Below are 18,568 nucleotides of genomic sequence, written 5' to 3'. Positions count from 1 at the left end.
ATCATGTGAACCCGGGGATAAACTGCGCGCCGATTTTTATTCTCGGTAAAAGTACAATCTCGGTAAAAGTACATTCTGGATAAAATCGCTAACGCTGTCGCTCAAAGATTGCAACATGATGCTCCACCACACCCATGAACTATCGGCGGTGCAGACGATGGAAACGCCTTGGTTTCTATCTCTCTTAGTCTACCCAGCAAATTGCTACCGTGACCTTAATACGTTTAGGATTCTTCCTCTAGCGCTCTGCGCATCTCTGCCTGCGACCTATCTCGCTTTTTTTTATTTTTTTGGTCTGCTCGTCTGCAACGAGCTCGGATCAGGGACAGCTTGCATATGCCGGAATAGAGGTGTTGTGCATCTCCCGTCTGCATGTTTCTGCAGGTCCCTCAGATTTGATCTCTTGAGCAAACGGTCATTTTGATAAACCGCTGCAGGGCTGTGATAGGCTATTTAAGAACGGGTCGACATCGACTTGAATAACCACGTTGCTCAATCATTGGACGTTATTACATTAATTTTGTGTTAGAGTCCGCAACGCAACAACAAAGAAAATCGCACCCTATCCGCCTGCCATGCTGAGAAGAGCATATCGTGCACCCCTTATCTGCGCATGCTTTGTGATGGAAAATAGCCAGAAGTAAACTTTGCACCCATAGGCCCAGCAAGGCGGACAATTTTTGTTGAGAGATCGAGATGTAAGATGTGGGGTAAAGCCAACGGGAGACAGCATGTGGTGCCAAGGGGAAAAAAAAATACGGAAGAGCGATTTCTTTTCCTCCATACTGCCTTGTGCTTTCTCAATAGCATTCTCGACCTGGGGCCCGCAATCATGCTTGGGCACGCTGGTAGACTGCATGAAGTCAATGGCCCTGAATTATCTGTAATTCAACATGTAGTAGCACAAAGGACAGCATTCATAATTTGTGGGGTAGATGGAAGGGTGCAGTGCACGACCCGCATTTCCCCACATACATGCTTCCGTCTCAAGGCATGGAATGCGGGGAGTTGTACGCCAACTTCCAGTTCTCTCATCAACTGGTCAACTTGTTTGCCTGTTCATCCGTCGGAGGATCCAAATGCTTGAGGCATATCGTACACAGGTTGATCCCCGCTCCTCGAGGTTTCCCCTATTGGTTAAAGAAATTCTTCTATTGTGTACGTACATTCAAACAAGGCGAAATAGCAGCGATGAAGATACACTTACGATGAACGAGGGCGCTCCATCGATGTATGAAGCCACATGCAGTCCAAGGAACGAGAGCAGGTGAGCACAACGAGAACAGAGGCGGTTGAGGCCAGGAGCACAATGGAAGGCGCATCGCTGAGACTCATTCCCCATCATCCATCGGCATCAACAAAGCATCCTCATCCTCATCTTCATCCACTTCAGTCACTACTGTCAATCTGCCACAAACAGCATCAGTAGTTCCAGCGACATCTCAACAATTTCACGCCAATTAGCCGTACTCATCTTTCCCCCGGAAACACACATATTCTTACAACGTACTAGTAGTGCCAATGTCTACGTCGGGAGATATCAAGGTCTTGATTGTTGGAGCAGGTAATTACCAAGATTTAGGACGCGATGACATATTTTCTTAGGATGCTGCCCTCCTGGACGCTCATAATCCATCATTTACGCCGAAGATGCAATTTATAACCTGCAACTGCTACCTTAAAGTCATATTTTTAACCATTCCCCACATGTGGTTCAATGAATAGGTACCGCTGGTCTCATGCTCGCCCTATTACTTGAGCTCTGTGGCGTCGACTATCTCCTCCTCGAGAAAAAGCCCGCGTTTCGGCCGCCTTCGCGAGCCTGCGTCCTCAGCGCCGTCAGCCTTCCCTTGGTGGAGCAGATCGGACTTTTGCGTGAAATTGAGGACATTTCCTTATCAGCTCGCAAGTTCAGGATCAAACGACAGGACAACGTGGACGGCTTGGTTGGTGAACTGGACGCGTCATTTGCTGAACAGAGATACGGATATCCAATACTAGTTATGCCTCGTCCCGCGCTCTACAACGTGCTCCTCAGCAGAATACCTAAGAACAAAATTCTACTCGGGAAACGAATTCTCTCGATGTCCCAGAGCGACCACGGGGTACTCGTGCGCTGTGCGGACGGCTCTACGTTCTCAGGAGATGTTCTCGTAGGCGCAGATGGCGCAAACAGTTCCGTCAGGCAAAACCTCTATCGACAGCTATATGCGGTGGGCACAACGCCTTCGACGACCTTACCATTGCCCATGAGTGTTCCTGGACACGTTTCGGAGGAGGAAAACAGGCCGGAGTGCGCCTGGAGTTTGATGGGCATAACCAATCCGATGGACAGGAATTTATATGTGGAGCTAAATCAGCCATATTCAGACTTTGTGATAATGATGACCCAAAAGAACAAGGAGTCCGTAAGTGTCTTGCCCTGAATCATCAACCGACTTGCCATTGACGGATTATTAATGCGACGCATAATTTTCAACTGTGCGTTTGTTTGAGTAGATTTGGTTTATGCCTACCGCCAACCGGAGGCTACTGTGGTCTATCACCACCCCGATCGAAAAGAGTGGCAAGGCGTTGTGCGATGATGGGTTCAAGGCGAGCGAGTTTGGCCCAGAAGCGATCGCAGAGATGTGCGCAAAGTATCAACACCTTGATTGTCCTTATGGAGGTACTATGAAGGATATCTTTGACAAGAGTCCGCCGCATCTCATGTCCAAGGCTTTGGTTCAAGAAAAAGTTTGCGATAGGTGGCACGGCGGAAGGACGGTGCTTTTGGGGAATGGTACGTTAGCCATCCATGGTTGATTATGCTATGCCTGCGACTGATTTACTTATTAACTGCCACGCTTCCTTGCATTTTATGCGCCTTCATCATTTCAGCCTGCCACAAGGTAATGGTCTAGTCAATTCGACATATGGACAAAGACGGGTTTACATAGCTAATCATCGCCATCATCGTCGTATTTTTCTTGGTACGCCTTGGCACGGGTTATATGCATAGTTTCCACCGTCGGCTGGGATGAGTGACAACATCAACATAGTGGACACCCTCGCTCTCGCAAACCGACTGCACGAGCTTCGGTCGAATAGTCCGCAGGAAGTTCGAGCTGCCTTTGAGTTGTATCAGAAGGAAAGAGAACCAAGCGCGCGGCGGGCTCTTCAGTTGTCGAAGCAGCTCCATTCATTTTTCACTGAGCAGGTAGGATGCTTTACTCATTAGACGTATTCATAGATGGGTATACGTTATAGGGATACATGTATACTGAACGCTGGATCTGGCCATCATGCGCATATGTTCTGTCTGGGTCTGCAGGGACTCATGGCAGGTTTATCTAGAAAGGTTAATCTCAGTCGATCGTTGTTCGGAGGATGGGACAAGACAAACGATTTAATACACAAAGATCGACCGCAGGCCATCTTTTTGCCGATGGTTCCTCAACGGGGTGAGTTCTTACGACAGGATCCCAAGCCATCCTCGATCCCCCGTCGCAGCCTACAAAAGGCGCATCCAGGTGATGTATGATCAATGGCTCTATAGAAAACAAGAATAAACAGAATTTGTAGGATGTGAGTATTTAGTAAGCTGACACGAGAACAATAATATCAGTGCAGCTATAAGAATAGATTCGAGGGTGCGCATGTCCAACATGTGCTTTCTCCACGCGACCTGAACAAAAACAACTAACCAACCAGAACAGATAGGTGCCATTGATAAACAAACATAGGTAGTCTTTATGTATACGCATGCCCGGCATGGTCTGGTCTGATCGCAGAATGGATAGAATAATTACATGTGTCTAACAGGATGGGCATTTTTTGCTAGTTCCTGAATATCGCCAGCGGGTCAGTGCAGAACGAGCAGTAACCGAGTAGGTATGATTGGTCCGCACGCTGTAGCGATATGAGCCCGACTGAGCAGCACCGCAGCATTTATTCACAAGAACATGGACACTGACATGTCTATGGATATGTATAGCTGCACGCGGCCTCTACCTTTGGACCCATCTACCTGCGCGCATTGTACTGCGGTTGCTGGGTCTGCACAAAGATCTGCGCCGGGTAGCTCTTAGCTATTGGTGTTCAGGGCATGCTGATGCTGCTGTTGCCGATGGCGACGATGACGACGATGATGATGATAACCATGCTTATCGATTTCATTTTGCCACATGCGTATTCTGAAAAGAAAGGACTTGATGAGATACATTTGATGACCAAGCGGGCTGAACCTGACGGCAGTAGGAGTAGACGGGAGCAGATTCTACGGATTTGCCTGCGTAACCGCAGTAAAGGAGTACATGTGTGTCAATTGGCAGCGCGCAGTGCAGACATGCAACTTCTTTGCGCGATCAGGAAGAAAATACATGACACCATGCAAGCAGACGACATGGTACGTATCGAACCACATGCAGTTGTGGACCATGTAAAAAGCATTGAAGACGTAGCAGCAACATCAAAATCAAATAATCCATGAAAAGATTCTGGCTCGTCCTAGTTAACGATTTCTGTGGTCTTTTTTTTCATCCATATCATTAAGGCGCCTTCTCCCGTCTCCCTGACTCTGTTAGTGCACTGCGGTTTCCTTCCACCCAATGGGTCTAACGAGGATAGTTGATCGGATGGGCAATAAACTAAAATATCTAGCGGATAATGGCCTGCAATTGGCGTGGCGCGAGTGAGGCAGATGTACATTAAGAAGGGAGAGCTTTCAGCTCAATCGTTTAATCGTTTAATAGTAGTACCTTTGGATCTTGAAGCGTGATGTAGAGCAGTAGCGCACCAATCAAAGCGGACAGGGCAGGGCTTCTTATATTCTTGTTGGGTGTTGTTGTACAATGCCATATGACCAGGCCTGTTGCAGCAGCAGCGCACCATTGGATTTCGGAGAGCAATAACCATAACCATCTTTAGCGAAGAGAATCTGCCCAAAGGAGTTTGATGGGAAGCAGGTCGCAAGGCAAGAGACCAAGATGACCAGAGCATGGACTTGCTAGTATTTATCCCTTTAGATCTGGTCCTGGTCCTAATAGGCTCAACTAGTACATGCGGTGTTATACAAGTGAGATATTCGGGGCTGGGTGCCAGACAGTGGATTATAAATATTTTTAGAGCCTTTTGCGACTGGTCCGAGTGGGCTCTGGGTCGGCAGGTAATTTCGATTGGCGACGGGCGATTGGTGTCCGGGAAGTGGCAATTATTTATTGCAAGATCATCCAACCCATCGCATCGAACTACACTATACTAGACTGCACTACTGTGCTACATGATAAATAGACAGAGGACTATTGACCTCCACTGCAGATACTTTTACTAATCTACATGGTGTCGATAAAGAGTGTGCAACAGAAAGGCGGTAGACAGGCAGCAGTAGCGAGTGCAGATATAGTAGCCCATGCAAAAGATGGGTTGTATAAGGAATTCCTGCCTATCTGCGGGATAAGAATAGAAACCCACAGCTGTTGGACAGAGAAGAGACAGACCAGACCAGACCAGACCTCTAGAGCAAAAAAAAAAAAAAAAAAGTAGACCAACCCAACGAAGCAACCGACCAACCAGAGGCAGGCGTACACAGTAAGGATGCCTCTGCTCTGTGCTCTTTTTTTCCACTCTCCGTTCTCCGTCGAGTCATTTGGCGATATATAATCACCACCAACCCCGTTCCTTGCCCATGCGCCTCCCCCTGTTGCCCTCTTTTTCTCACTCACACTTCCCCTCCTCGCACTCTTCCTTCCTTCCGTCCTTCGCACTCCTCTCTCTTTCTTTCTCTTTCTCTCTCTCTCTCTCTCTTTCTCTCTCTCACACACACACACTCTCTTTTACCCTCTCCTCTTCTCTCGCTCACCCCCTTCTCCTCCCCTTCCCCAGAGTGCCTTCTCCCTTCTCGTCCCCCCCTCCTCCCCCTGAACCAAACCCAATCCTTTCTCTCTTTCCCCCTCTTCCTATCGACCGTCGTCCTTCCTGAGCTACACCCAACCGCCAATCGATACCACAATCAATGGCCGGTCCCCTCACAATGTCAGCCTCCCATATCTTGCACCGAGGACGAAGCGTCTTCTCAAAGCTCAACAAAAAGTACCGTCTTCCCACCACATCCGCTACATCCGCTGACCATCCCCAGGGCTCCTCGTCGTCCGTCTCCTCCTTCTCCACCACCCCGTCCTGCGATTCCTTTCTCTCCTCTGCGGACAGCACCGCTACCACCACCACCAATGACTCTATCAACAGGGACGCCCCAGCCCAGGATCCTCACGATGCTGCCCGGGCTCAGCACTTCTTCGAGCTAGGCCAGCAATTGCTCTTTGGCCGTCACGGTCATGCCAAAGACGAAACTGCGGCTGTGGAATACTACCGTATGGCTATGCAGCTCCGCCACTTGGAGGCGCAGGGCGCTCTCGCCTTTTGCTTCGAGTTTGGCCTCGGCATCCAGGCCGACTTTGTTGAGGCCGAGCGCCTTTACATCCTGGCTGCGGAACAGGGCAATGGTCTGGCCATGTCTCGTCTTGCCTTCCTGCGCAAGTACGGCCGTCCCTCCGTTAAGATTGATCGTATCGAGTCCGAATACTGGCAACAAAAGATCAACCAGCAGGGTCCCGCGGCTCTTACCTGGCTCATGGAGGCCGCTTCCGTCGACAACGACGACTGCTGTCAGTACGCCTTGGGTGTCTGCTATCATGACGGCGTCGGCGTCGAAAAGAATGCGACCGAGGCCTTTCACTGGTACCAAAAGTCGGCTGAGCAGGGTAATGCTCGCGGCCAGGGCATCCTTGGTTACTGCTATGGCGAGGGCTTTGGTGTCGAGCGCGACCGACAAAAGGCAATGTACTGGTACCGCATCGCTGCTGAGCAAGGCGAGTCCGTGGCGCTCTACAACATCGGCTACTGCTACGAGGACGGACTCGGTGTAGAACGCAATGCTTATGAGGCTGTCAAGTGGTATCGCCGATCGGCCGAGCTTGGCAATGCGTTCGCACAAAACTCTCTTGGGTACTGCTATGAGGACGGCGTCGGGATCGAACAAAATCTGGAGCTCGCAGCAGAATGGTACACCAAATCAGCTGAACAGGGCTATCCCTGGGCAGAGTGCAACCTCGGATACTGCAACCAAAACGGCATCGGTGTTCCCAAGGATGACGCCAAGGGCGCTTACTGGTATAGGAAGGCTGCCCTTCAGGGACACGCCCGCGCTCAACACAATCTCGGTTTCTGCTACCAGAATGGCATTGGTGTTCCCAAGGATCCGGTCGAGGCCGTCAAGTGGTACATGAAGTCAGCAGAGCGTGGCAACATTTTTGCTTTTCACTCTCTCGGTTATTGCTACCAGAACGGCATTGGTGTCCAGCAAAACCTGGACGAGGCCGTCTACTGGTACTATCTCTCGGCGGAGGAGAACCATGCTCCCGCTCAGCTCTCCCTCGGCTATTGCTTCCGCAATGGTGTCGGTGTCCCCAAGGAACCCAAGGAGGCCGTCAAGTGGTTCTACCGTTCGGCCATTCAAGGAAACGCTTTGGCCCAGAACTCACTCGGATTCTGCTATGAAGAGGGGTTGGGAGTGGAAAAGAATCGCGAGAAGGCCGTTTTTTGGTATGAGAAGTCGGCAGCACAGAACAATCCTTGGGCGCAGTGCAACCTTGGCTTTTGCTATGCGAACGAAATTGGCGTGGCCCAGAACTATGAGATGGCGGTTAAGTACTACTCGCTGGCTGCTGCCCAGAATCATGCACGTGCCCAGGACAAGCTGGGTGTCTGCCTGCAACTCGGACAGGGTATTGCTCAGGATGTCAAGCTGGCGGTGCGCTATTTTAGATTGGCTGCAGAGCAAGGCCATCTCGCTGGCCAATATCATCTTGCCAATGCTCTTGTAAGTTCATTTGCATGCTTCTTTCCCCCCTTCTATTTCTCTCATCTTACTATCAGTGTGGATGGAAACTAATCAATCAAAACATCATTGTCAAAAATGCATTATAGGAAAAGGGCCTCGGCTGCGAAGTTGATCTGGAGGAGGCGTCCATGTGGTTCGAGCGCGCAGCAGCAAACGGATGCAGGACCTCGCATGAGCGACTTCAACGACTTTTGGCTAGGGCATGTCTCGAGAATGGACTGGAGAGCAACTACAATGGTCTGTTCTTGGGCGCCGTCGGACACTGTGCTCCTGCAGCATAGTTAGTCTCACTGCACACTCGGGAAAGCCGAGGGTTTTTTAACATCCAAGGCCCTTTGTTTTTACTTCAAACCGGTCTGCATCGTATATCCCATGGCATGGAGCCTGTCCTTTTCTTTTTTTGTATGTCTTTTGAGTAATATCTGCATCTTGTTTTCTTTCCGTTGTTGCTCCGTTTCTTTCGGCTCTGTACCTGTACCATTTAACCTGTCTTTGCTTTCTGTCTGCTTTTCGATCTGTGCCCTCCCTGTATTTTTATTACCCTGCTTTTTCAAATTCTTCAAAGAAAGTCCGTGTATACATTGATACCTTAGAATCGTGTCTTCGAATGCACGCGATAAAAATAAAGAAAAATGAATTGCAATCATCTTGTTGATACCGACGACCCATTTGGGGTTAAATGGGTCGTTTTGATCCGCCGACAACATACAAATGCAGCGGTGTGAGTACCTGCATGCCTGCAACCACAGTTCAACAAGAACGCAGGAACAGAATGCGATGGCTGTACCGTTTAGTCTTGGATGATGAGTAAGGAATGTGCCCGGTTGATTAGGCTTTTTTGTCTATAGCGAACGGAATACTGCCGTTAAGGCCTTGTATCTGGTGCCTGGGTGCCCAAATGACAAATCGTTTTTCCAGACGCCAGGCACGTAAAGGTAAGGACTGGTCTTCAAATCCATTCCTATCCAATCGCACATGCTTACCCTCGAAGCGAAATAAAAAAAACCCAGCACATTACTATGGCAACAGCAGTACCATACCAATATGACTTTCCTACCGTTGGATAATAAGAGAGCGCGAGAGATACATAACGAGGCATATCTGCTCGCCTTTTTTTTTTTTTTTTTTTTGTACCCTCGATCTATCTGTTTTCTCTCCTACTTCATTTCACACTCATCCGTCATCCGCACCGGCACATTCTTTGAGACCAAGCATCCTTCGACTTGCGCTATAACCGATCCTCGATTTATTAAAGTTGCCTTTTTGGAGCAGTAACACAAAACAACAAGCATGGCATCGACTCAGTCGATCCTCGAAAATGTCTTTGGCATGTTAGGCATCATCTTCTGGAGCTTTCAATTGCTGCCCCAGGTCATCGACAATCACAAGGCAAAGTCAACCGAGGGTCTGTCCTACTCTATGTTTTTCATCTGGGTTCTGTGTGCCCTCGGCTTTGGTTCATATGGTATTGTCGAGAACTTGTCGATACCGATCATCGTGCAGCCTCAGATCTTTGGTTCCCTCTCTGCGCTGTGCTATCTGCAGTGTCTTCACTATGGCAAGCAAACCAGATGGTCCTTGAGAAAGACCGCCGTCGCTGGTGTTCTCATGTTTGTGGTCATGGCGGGAATTCAGGTCGCGGCTGTTTATGCTACCAGGGTACGTTCACTCTGAGACAGGGTCTGCAGCATAATATACAATCATGTGGGAGATGACGGCGAACGAGGAAAGGACGCAAAGCGGGGAGGACAAGAGACCCTGAGTCGCCAACCATCTTCGCACAGCCCCCAGCTTGCTGGGCTGTGCTACCTACGTATTACAAACGGATATGACAAGAGTATTTACGTTATTTCTGTTTCTGTTTCTGTTGCCTGTGTCCTTTGGATGTGGATGGATATGTACTCTGACCACAACTTAGGCTGGCAAGGATCATCAGGTGAAGGGCACGACTGAAGCTGCTGGGATCGTCCCGATCATCCTGCTTGCCATGGGATTCGTGCCCCAGTACATCGACATTTACAGAGACAGGTCCGTCGTTGGAGTGAGCATGGCCTTCATTGCCGCAGATGCCGGGGGTGCGGTGTTCTCGATCATCAGTCTGTGCTTTCGCGAAACGCTCGATTTGCTGGCAACCTTGAACTATGTTGTGGTGCTGATCTGCGACCTAATCATCGTTGGCCTCTATGTCCACTACAACAAATTGAACCCTTCGCTGGCACGGGTTCGGGATACCACAGACCGATGCGGCGCAGAATACGATGTGGAGAAGGCGACAGTGGAGACAGAGTCGGCGGTTACGGCCGTTGTGGCGCACGAGAGGATTCATTCATCAGCAGACGAAGAGGGCCTTGACAAGCGACTGGATCAACGGGAACAACAGACAGCGCCTGAGCATCATCGTCATCACGCGTTTCATATGCATGGTACCACTGTTCCGAACCATCTTTACGCCAAGCCAGTAGTAGTGCAGTCGCAGCGCTCGCTATCGAGTGAAGACACCGTCGTAACTTCCTGAGCCCTGGCACCTGCTTGCTGAACATAGCACTCTCTTTCAGTTGTATCCCTCTGTAGCCTAGAGTGTTCCTCCACATTCCTAGGCACTGTATTGGCCGCATTCTATATAAAACATTGTTAGCATTTTAGCCAGGAATGACGTTATACGCTAGAGACGAGTTTCTGTTCAAACGAAGCATGGCCTGCCGACTGTTGTTCCTCTGCTGTTCCCTGTTATTTGTCTGCAAGGCTGCTGTGGGAAGGGGATCGCATTCCCAAAAGTGGTCCGTTGCTCTGCCCAGCCAATGAGAGGACGAGATTAGGTCGTTTTCTGTTATGGTTTGCAGCAAGCGTGCATACCGTCTATCTCTATACCGACCGAATATGGATGGAGCCGGTGAGGTTTTGTATGTACGTGAGAGTGTACTGAGGTGAGGCGGCCATATATTAAGAGCGAAAGTGAGAAGAGGAGGAAGTGGACATGCTTACACATACAACAAAAAGCATACTGAGATAGTGTCTGTGTAGTTTGGGATTTGTTACGCCGATGTGACATGCGCGCTTTTACTGTACGTACATCCTTTCGTCCAGCCAGCCATCCAGTCATCCTGCCAAGCAGCCAGACAGGCAAACAGCCAAAGAGCCAGGCAGCCAGAAAGCCTGACAGCCAGCAGTCAGGCAGAGAAGGAAGGGAAGGAAGGGAAGGGAGGGAAGGGAGGGACGACACACATTCCTGTCTTTATTCCCGTCTTTATGTCTTTATTTCTAGCTATAGATTACATTCCTGTTGTGCAGTTTGTATTTGTGTACATTCGAACAAGATTCTAGTTTTTATTATATCTTTTGTTTGGCTGTTGGAGGTGGCCTGTTTGGGGTGTGTGGCCTGATGTTCAAGAGGGACGCTTGCCAGTTAGCGGGGGGTTTGGCTGAGGCCGGCTCCTTAAATGACAATCATCGACGGAATCCGACCGCACTTTCAAACACAGACAACCCGAACGATCCAATCCTCTGGGCTTGTTTTCATATCAGAAGAGGTTAAAAAAGGCCCCAGAGCGGAGGGGCAACTGGACATGGTTGGATGCCGCAATCCAGCCCAGCAGCGCGAAATGGGAGAGAGCACGCACCGTACGATTGCTGCCCGCCATTGGGCACTCCCTCCCGCCCCTGTCTCTTTTCCTCCTCGTCCTCTCGCTCCTCCTCTTCTTTCCTTCCTCATCACTTTCATTCATCACACTCCACTCCTCCATCCCTCCTCCACTCCTCCTCCATCCCTCCCCCACTCCCCCCATTCCCCCCTCTTCCCGTCTCGTTGGGTCTGTCTTTGTGCATCCCTCCTTTATCTCTCTCTCACTCAGGTGGTTTATCAATCATATCTGATAGAGTGCAGCCGAGATAAGAACGAACAGAATGACCGGAAAGACCCACACCCCCGAGCCACGCCCGGCCAAGCACACCCGTCACTCCCACCACTCCCACCCTCACCACCACGATGATCTCGACAGCATCGCCCTGGACTCGCGCTATCAGAACTCGGCCCTCCGTCGCTTCCTCCACGCGCTCGCCTCCGCGACCACCCAGCATCCTATCGAGTCCATCACCCTCTGTCTGATCCTCGCCTCCTTCGCCTACTTCACCCTCTTCAACACTATCCGGCACTCGACCTTCTTCGACATCAACAACGTCGTCGTCTATCAGCCCGCCACAGTCATTGCCAACCCGGGCGCCGATCGATTCCTGCCCTTTGACAAACGCACCACCAAGGTCCCCAGGAACGCCCAGCTCTTACAGCTCAACCAGGTCCTCATCACCGCCGATCCATCGGAGCAGAGCGACAATGCCCTCAAAAAGTCGTTGCTCCCCTCGGTCCTCCAGCTGCAGACCCTGATTGAAGACCAGGTCTTGGTCTCGCCCATCCAGCTCTGGGACAGAGATATGCAAAGCCTCGTTAAGGACGACAGCGTCCTCGTTACCGTTACCGATAACGTCGAGACCCTCGACTATCTCTTCAAAGATCTTCGCTCCGTCTCCAAGACCGATGCCTTCAACGACAGCGCCGCCGTTACCTCGTCATCCTCACGCGCGCCTGCACTCGTCCTGTCCTATGCCTTTGATGCCAATGGTCCTTTCCAGTCCAGACTCGCCCAGACATGGGAATCCAAGGTCGCGCACCTGCACACACCCACCATCAAATCGCAATCGACGATCCTACAAGGCGAAAAGTCGGCCCTGGCCTGGATTGGCGCCGCCCTTCTCGATGTTGCCCACAAGATCCAGGATTTGGTCCAGGTAATTAGCCGGAAAACACAATTGTTGGTCATTGCGTTATATGTTTATTTTCTTGTACTAACATGTGTATTTCTTTCGATGTTATCAATTAATGCAGAAAGCGAGCACGATCGATGTCTTTGTTATCTTGACCGCCTACTTCATCATGTTTTGCTCGTTTGGACTCTTGTTCGTAAACATGCGAAAGCTCGGCTCGCAGTTCACACTCGGCCTCTCTGTCCTCGCCGGCGGTGGATTCGCGTTCATGGGTGCTGTCATCACTGTCCACAACTTGGGTGTTTACGTTAACCCCATTCAACTCTCAGAGGCCATCCCTTTTTTTATTATCACAGTCGGCTATGAGCGCGCCTACACTCTCTCCAAAGCTGTGCTTCGACCCACCCTTGCCGCCGAACATGTCCCAGAGTCAATCCAAAAGCACGTCGTTTCTGCACTTGAGTCCGTCGGTCCCATCCTCATCCGCAACTGCGCTATTGAGATCGCAGTCCTTCTCTGCGGTTTCCTCTCGGGCATCCCTGGACTGAAGGAGTTTTGCCTGCTCGCTGCCTTCATGCTGTTCTACGATCTCTGCATTCTTTTCACCTTCTACACCGCCATTCTGACCCTGAAGCTGGAGCTGCGCAGGATCCGTGAGAGCAGCAAGTCGCCCACCTACTTCAGAGAGCTGACCCTGATGGCATTGTTGGGTACTGGGGCTGAGACCATGGAGAACCAGAGCCCTGTCTCAAAGGCCACGCCTAGCAAGACTGAGAACCGCATCGTTGCGAGGATGAAGCTGGCCATGATCGTTGGATTTGTCGCCATGCATTTGTTCAATGTCTGCACCACCCTAACCACAACCACCGACTCCGGTGTCCCACTTGGTTCTTCAGTTGATGTCACCAGCCCCGTGATCGCCCCTGTCCTCGAGAGCCTGCTGGCTGTTCACCGTGCATCCACTCTCAAGGACATGCCCATGATTGTCGAGGTCTCCCCTGCTCTGACCTTCCAACACCTCGCTCCCGTCGTCAGTGCAGGTTCCCAATGGACCGAGCGCCCTCTCGAAAAGATGTTTGGCCTTTGGTCGTATCTGATCCAGGACCCAGTCTTGTCCAAGTACATCACGTTGACATTGGCTGCATCTCTTCTGCTCAATATCTTCCTGCTTAACGTTGCTAAGCAGTCTCGCCAAGCTCCTGCTCTCTCCGCAGCCCCATCCTCCGCCCCTGCGTCTTCTCCTTCGACCACGACTGTTACAACCGTGGTGGCGACGACGACTAAGATTGCTGCCCCCTCGCATGCCGTGTCCACTGCACCTGTCAAGATTCAAAAGGTCGAGTCTTTGCCCGAGCCCAAGGCTGTGGTCGAGTCCTCTTCGAGCAAGGAAGGAAACTGGGCTTTGGTTCGTCCCTTGGAAGAGTGCCTGGCCTTGGTCAAGTCGCCTGGAGGCGCGTCTTCGGTAACGGATGAGGAGCTGGTCATGCTCGTGAACAGCAACAAGATTCCATCGTATGCGCTCGAAAAGACTTTGGGAGACCTCACCCGCGCTGTCAAGATCCGTCGTGCCCTTATCTCTCGTGCCACAACCACCAAGACTCTGGAGACATCGCTTCTGCCCATGCATCATTATGACTATTCCAAAGTCATGGGTCAGTGCTGCGAAAATGTCATTGGGTACATGCCTATTCCTGTGGGCGTTGCTGGACCCTTCAATGTGGATGGCCATGTCCTGTACCTGCCGATGGCTACGACTGAGGGAACCTTGATAGCGTCGACATCTCGTGGATGCAAGGCCATCAATGCTGGTGGCGGGGCAACTACTGTCCTGTTGGCTGATGGTATGACCCGTGGTCCTTGTGTCGAATTCCCCAACATCATTGAAGCCGGCGCTTGTAAAAATTGGCTCGAGAACGAGGGTCTGGAGGTGATGCAGGAGGCTTTCAACTCGACTACCCGATTTGGTCGTCTGCGCAAACTCAAGGTTGCTGTCGCTGGCCGCCTGGTATACATTCGTTTCTCGACCACGACTGGAGATGCTATGGGTATGAACATGATCTCGAAAGGATGTGAGCGGGCGCTGGAGATCTTGGGCGAGAAGTTCCCATCTATGTCGATCATCTCTTTGTCAGGAAACTACTGCACGGACAAGAAGCCCGCAGCTATCAACTGGATCGAGGGTCGCGGCAAGTCTGTGGTGGCTGAGGCCGTGATTCCTGGCAAGGTGGTCGAGAATGTGCTCAAGACGACAGTGGCTGCTTTGGTGGAACTGAACTTGGACAAGAACTTGATCGGATCGGCTATGGCTGGAGCAATGGGTGGTTTCAACGCACACGCTGCCAATATCCTGACAGCCGTTTACCTCGCAACAGGACAGGACCCAGCCCAGAACGTCGAGTCTTCCAACTGCATCACGCTGATGAAGGCTATCAACAACGGCCATGATTTGCTGATCAGCTGCACGATGCCCTCGATCGAGGTCGGCACCCTTGGAGGAGGAACGGCCTTGCCACCCCAGGCCTCCATGTTGGAGATGCTTGGTGTCCGTGGATCGCATCCCGAGACCCCTGGAGCAAATGCACAGCGTCTGGCACGTATCATTTGCGCTGGTGTCATGGCCGGTGAGCTGTCGCTCTGCGCTGCCCTTGCTGGTGAGTTTGAAGTTCTGCTACGTTTGTATAGGGAACGTAGATTGTTTTCTATGGTTGATGTTCAAGAGAGCTAACTTGGCTGGTCTTTTTTTTTTATTTTTTTTATCGATGAATAATAGCTGGACACTTGGTCAAAGCACACATGGTACACAACCGTGCTCAGCCTACACCAGCAGCCATCACGGCATCGACGACAACGAGCACGGCCCTTACAGTCTCATCTCCAAGTGCAGTCGTATTATCCTCTGCTACTCACACATCCTCCGTCGGTACCCCATCATCAACACCAGCACCAGCATCATCACCATCATCAACAGAGCCCATCCTGGGATCCTGCATCAAGTCTTAATGAAGCATGGCTAAAAAGCAAGAAAGCATATTAGTTTAACCTCTCTTGCAAATAGAAGGCTACGCTTAAAGAGTAAAACTTCACACTTAGAAAACAAAGCATCTCATCATACATTTACTTCTCAACCCTCTCCTCTCTTTTGTACTTTCAAAATAAAGTTGACACCAACAGTCGACTTGATAATGCATATTCCGTTCTTATACGAAAGCGAGAAGGAGGAAGGAAGAAATCGTGGGCGGTTGAGCGAACGCCATTCCGATTTGGCCGTGGTCTTAACAAAATGGTTTCCTGGTTTTACAAAGCAAGCAAGCCAGCCAGTCAGCCAAATGTCAATGATGACACTCGTTCTTGTCGTAGGAGTCCGTCCTTGTGCGATCAAGTCTCTATCGAAATCACTGCGTCTACCCTAAAAGGTGGATCATCTGGGTACTAGAGCTGTTCGCTCCCATAACTCTGGTCCCCTTTCACCTCTCCTCCTCTCCACTGTCAATCCTTCTGTCGAGTCGTCTTCTCCTTGTCTTTATCCATTGTCCCCAGCCCTTGCCTCTTGCTTCTTGCCTGGGCGATTAGTACAATATCAGCATTTCATCCTACATACCAGCGAACCTCCCTCCTCCATCAAAGTTGTGCCTATATCACCCAATATTCCTTCCTGCCATGGCGCTCGAATCCAATACTACCTCATCCTCGTACCCTACTTTATCAAACTCCCTCTCATCGTTCCTGTCGACGTTACAATGCAACGTAGACGAACCATCCTTCTCCTCGTCATCAATTCCTCTGGATCCATATCCACCCACAAATTCGCAAACACCAGTGCAGGACTCCATAGTGCAACGCGACACCACTGCAACGCATACCCTCTCACAGTTAAACCTCAGTCTCGATAACAGTCTGTGCAGTGCAGCGCTTCCAGGCTGCTTTCAAATGCTGGAGAACGACATTCAACAAAATGATCCAGTAGTTCTGCTCGCCCCCGAACAAAAATATGGCGTTCAGGGACCTTGCAATGTGGGAGGTTGGGAAGCTGAGCAGCTCAGGTTACTTTTGGGCATTGCTGACCATGACATCGAGGCACCCTGCCCAATAGCGAGCAGGACTGTGAACATCATTACCATTCAGACTGAGAAGGAATCAGATATTCAACCATTTTCAATGACAGACATAAAAAAACCAGATGTCAAGGAGGCATTTATCCATCCAGGGTTTTATTCACTCTCCAGCTCTAGCACCAGTACCAGTTCGTCCTCATTGTCATCATCATCATCATCTTCTTCACCAAGTATGACTCCGTTGATGCTCGCTCGCAAGCGGCCATTACAGGAAGAAGGGTCGTTTGATACAATCAACACGAGCAACAAGCGCACGGACAGCAAGCACAGCCTCCAGGCATACGCGACAGAGCTCCGACGATACTCACTCGACGGACATCTCCCCACCAAGGCCACCACCTGGATCTACGGCACCCTACCAATGTCACCCTCCTCAACAGCTGGCTTCCCACCGGCCACATGTGCCAGCTACACAGAGTTGCAGCACCAGGATATGCCACCGGGGCAGCCCTACATGGCCACATTCTCGTCCTCACCCCTCCTGTTGACGCTCGGGCAAGAAGTTCTGCCTTCGTTGCACATGAATCAAACTCAACTGACGCGATTCCAGTCATCGCTTGCAAAGACGGCTTCAACGCCAGGAACTCCTCCTCAGCAGCGTAAACGACGTACCTCAAAACACAAAACGGATCAACTCTTCCCTGTGGTATCGTCGTCATCATCCAATTACCCGGGGATCCAGGACGGTTCGCAGTACTATACTGTGAATGCAGTACCACCACCACTGCAGAATCATCATCATCATCAGCCCTATGTTCATCAGCCGCCATACACGCTTTCAGCAAAGCAGGCGAGAACACATCAGTATCAGCGACAACAGTCGCATCCGTTCGGATCACATGGTGCAACCGCTGCTACTGGGGATACAAGGCTGGGTAACCGAGGTACTTCGTCGTACCGCCGCAACCCAGGCGAGGTGCCAGCCAGCACGCTGCCCCCGGATCACTTTGTCTTCCAAGAGGCGCTCCTGACGATGGTGCGTGGAAGCCAGGCGCAATCGATCTCGCTTGTGAACCTTGGCGCTGCAACGGCTGCAGCTGCAGCTGTGGCGTCGAATGATCCCAATCATGGTGACATCGTGTCTGGCAGACGACGGTCCGAGCCCGCGAATATCCAGCATCGCACGCATTCGGTTGTGAGTGCAACAGGAGTGGCAACAGAGACTACAACGGCAGTGGCCTCGGATGGGTTATGTGCCCCCAAGAAGACCTCGTGCCATCCAGTGGCGGTCCAGTCGAGTTGTGCACCGTCAGAGCCGTCGTTGTCGTCTCATGTCACCAAAGTCAGGCCCTCCACTGCTTTTGATGATAGATGGCCAGACTACGCTATGACTTTAGGTATTGGAGAGCAGCCTGTGGGCCATAAAGATATCGGAGCAGCGACAACGACAGAAGTAGCATCAGAAGCAGAAGCAGAAGCAGAAGTAGCAACAGAAGCAGCAACAAAAGCAGCAGCAACAACAACACCGACGACGCCAACTATTACAGCTGTTCCAGAAGCAGCAGCACCATCGGAGGAGGAAGATAAAGAATCCCCACTTTTGTCAGTAGCCGCGGCGTTTGCGCAGAGCCTCAGCACCGTTACCACGCTTGATCCTGCGGCGACGAAGCTGATCGACCAACTACGGTTGCAAGAGTACTTGCGCACGGTCGGGCCATCCTCCAGCTCCTCAATGCCTTCGACCATCGCGACCTCGATCGCCGCCTCCTCATCCCTGTTTTGAATTACATACAAATCTAAGCTACTTTATCAAGACTCGCATTCAAAAGACAAAGTCATTCCTCTGCTTTTCTCTTATCCATGTAAAGTTTACACGTACAAGCCA

General features: G+C 50.9%; 6 protein-coding genes across 6 annotated transcripts; all 6 read left to right on the top strand.

Annotated features, from left to right (window-relative positions):
• The first annotated feature begins 1,285 nt into the window (after positions 1–1,285).
• BC939DRAFT_449600 (uncharacterized protein) lies at positions 1,286–3,725 on the top strand. The gene is made up of 6 exons (XM_051555401.1): positions 1,286–1,564; positions 1,726–2,408; positions 2,500–2,782; positions 2,881–2,891; positions 3,002–3,199; positions 3,314–3,725. Exons 1-6 carry the CDS (start codon positions 1,522–1,524, stop codon positions 3,521–3,523), a joined length of 1,428 nt encoding a protein of 475 aa, XP_051412746.1. The 5' UTR covers positions 1,286–1,521; the 3' UTR covers positions 3,524–3,725.
• A 125-nt stretch (positions 3,726–3,850) lies between these two features.
• BC939DRAFT_137408 (uncharacterized protein) lies at positions 3,851–4,591 on the top strand. The gene is made up of 2 exons (XM_051550121.1): positions 3,851–3,873; positions 3,977–4,591. The coding sequence occupies exon 2, from the start codon at positions 4,088–4,090 to the stop codon at positions 4,469–4,471; it is 384 nt and encodes a 127-aa protein (XP_051412745.1). The 5' UTR covers positions 3,851–3,873; positions 3,977–4,087; the 3' UTR covers positions 4,472–4,591.
• Positions 4,592–6,010: 1,419 nt separating this feature from the next.
• On the top strand, positions 6,011–8,157 carry BC939DRAFT_476591 (uncharacterized protein; the record flags this gene model as incomplete). The annotated part of the gene is made up of 2 exons (XM_051558606.1): positions 6,011–7,855; positions 7,963–8,157. 2 exons carry the CDS (start codon positions 6,011–6,013, stop codon positions 8,155–8,157), a joined length of 2,040 nt encoding a protein of 679 aa, XP_051412744.1.
• A 1,009-nt stretch (positions 8,158–9,166) lies between these two features.
• Positions 9,167–10,391, top strand: BC939DRAFT_476590 (PQ loop repeat-domain-containing protein; the record flags this gene model as incomplete). Its single annotated transcript, XM_051558605.1, has 2 exons — positions 9,167–9,535; positions 9,795–10,391. 2 exons carry the CDS (start codon positions 9,167–9,169, stop codon positions 10,389–10,391), a joined length of 966 nt encoding a protein of 321 aa, XP_051412743.1.
• A 1,294-nt stretch (positions 10,392–11,685) lies between these two features.
• BC939DRAFT_137183 (hydroxymethylglutaryl-coenzyme A reductase-domain-containing protein) lies at positions 11,686–15,722 on the top strand. The gene is made up of 3 exons (XM_051550119.1): positions 11,686–12,655; positions 12,753–15,282; positions 15,402–15,722. The coding sequence occupies exons 1-3, from the start codon at positions 11,777–11,779 to the stop codon at positions 15,629–15,631; spliced, it is 3,639 nt and encodes a 1,212-aa protein (XP_051412742.1). The 5' UTR covers positions 11,686–11,776; the 3' UTR covers positions 15,632–15,722.
• Positions 15,723–15,968: 246 nt separating this feature from the next.
• Positions 15,969–18,568, top strand: BC939DRAFT_137191 (uncharacterized protein). Its single transcript, XM_051550120.1, has one exon. It carries the CDS (start codon positions 16,289–16,291, stop codon positions 18,464–18,466), a length of 2,178 nt encoding a protein of 725 aa, XP_051412741.1. The 5' UTR covers positions 15,969–16,288; the 3' UTR covers positions 18,467–18,568.

The sequence above is a fragment of the Gamsiella multidivaricata genome (genome assembly GCF_025024155.1).
Source record: "Gamsiella multidivaricata strain RSA 2152 chromosome Unknown BC939scaffold_28, whole genome shotgun sequence".
NCBI classification, from domain to species: domain Eukaryota; kingdom Fungi; phylum Mortierellomycota; class Mortierellomycetes; order Mortierellales; family Mortierellaceae; genus Gamsiella; species Gamsiella multidivaricata.
The sequence above is the reverse complement of the archived record's forward strand: the minus strand, read 5'-3'. Positions and strand labels throughout refer to the sequence as shown.

Bases quoted from the DNA above. Each gene is read 5' to 3' on its own strand.
- BC939DRAFT_449600 (XM_051555401.1), top strand. From the start codon at position 1,522: ATGTCTACGTCGGGAGATATCAAGGTCTTGATTGTTGGAGCAG. The intron at 1,565-1,725 runs GTAATTACCAAG...TTCAATGAATAG, and splicing joins GGTCTTGATTGTTGGAGCAG to GTACCGCTGGTCTCATGCTC. The intron at 3,200-3,313 runs GTAGGATGCTTT...CTGGGTCTGCAG, and splicing joins ATTCATTTTTCACTGAGCAG to GGACTCATGGCAGGTTTATC.
- BC939DRAFT_137183 (XM_051550119.1), top strand. From the start codon at position 11,777: ATGACCGGAAAGACCCACACCCCCGAGCCACGCCCGGCCAAGCACACC. The intron at 12,656-12,752 runs GTAATTAGCCGG...CAATTAATGCAG, and splicing joins AGATCCAGGATTTGGTCCAG to AAAGCGAGCACGATCGATGT. The intron at 15,283-15,401 runs GTGAGTTTGAAG...GATGAATAATAG, and splicing joins GCTCTGCGCTGCCCTTGCTG to CTGGACACTTGGTCAAAGCA.
- BC939DRAFT_137408 (XM_051550121.1), top strand. From the start codon at position 4,088: ATGCTGATGCTGCTGTTGCCGATGGCGACGATGACGACGATGATGATG.
- BC939DRAFT_137191 (XM_051550120.1), top strand. From the start codon at position 16,289: ATGGCGCTCGAATCCAATACTACCTCATCCTCGTACCCTACTTTATCA.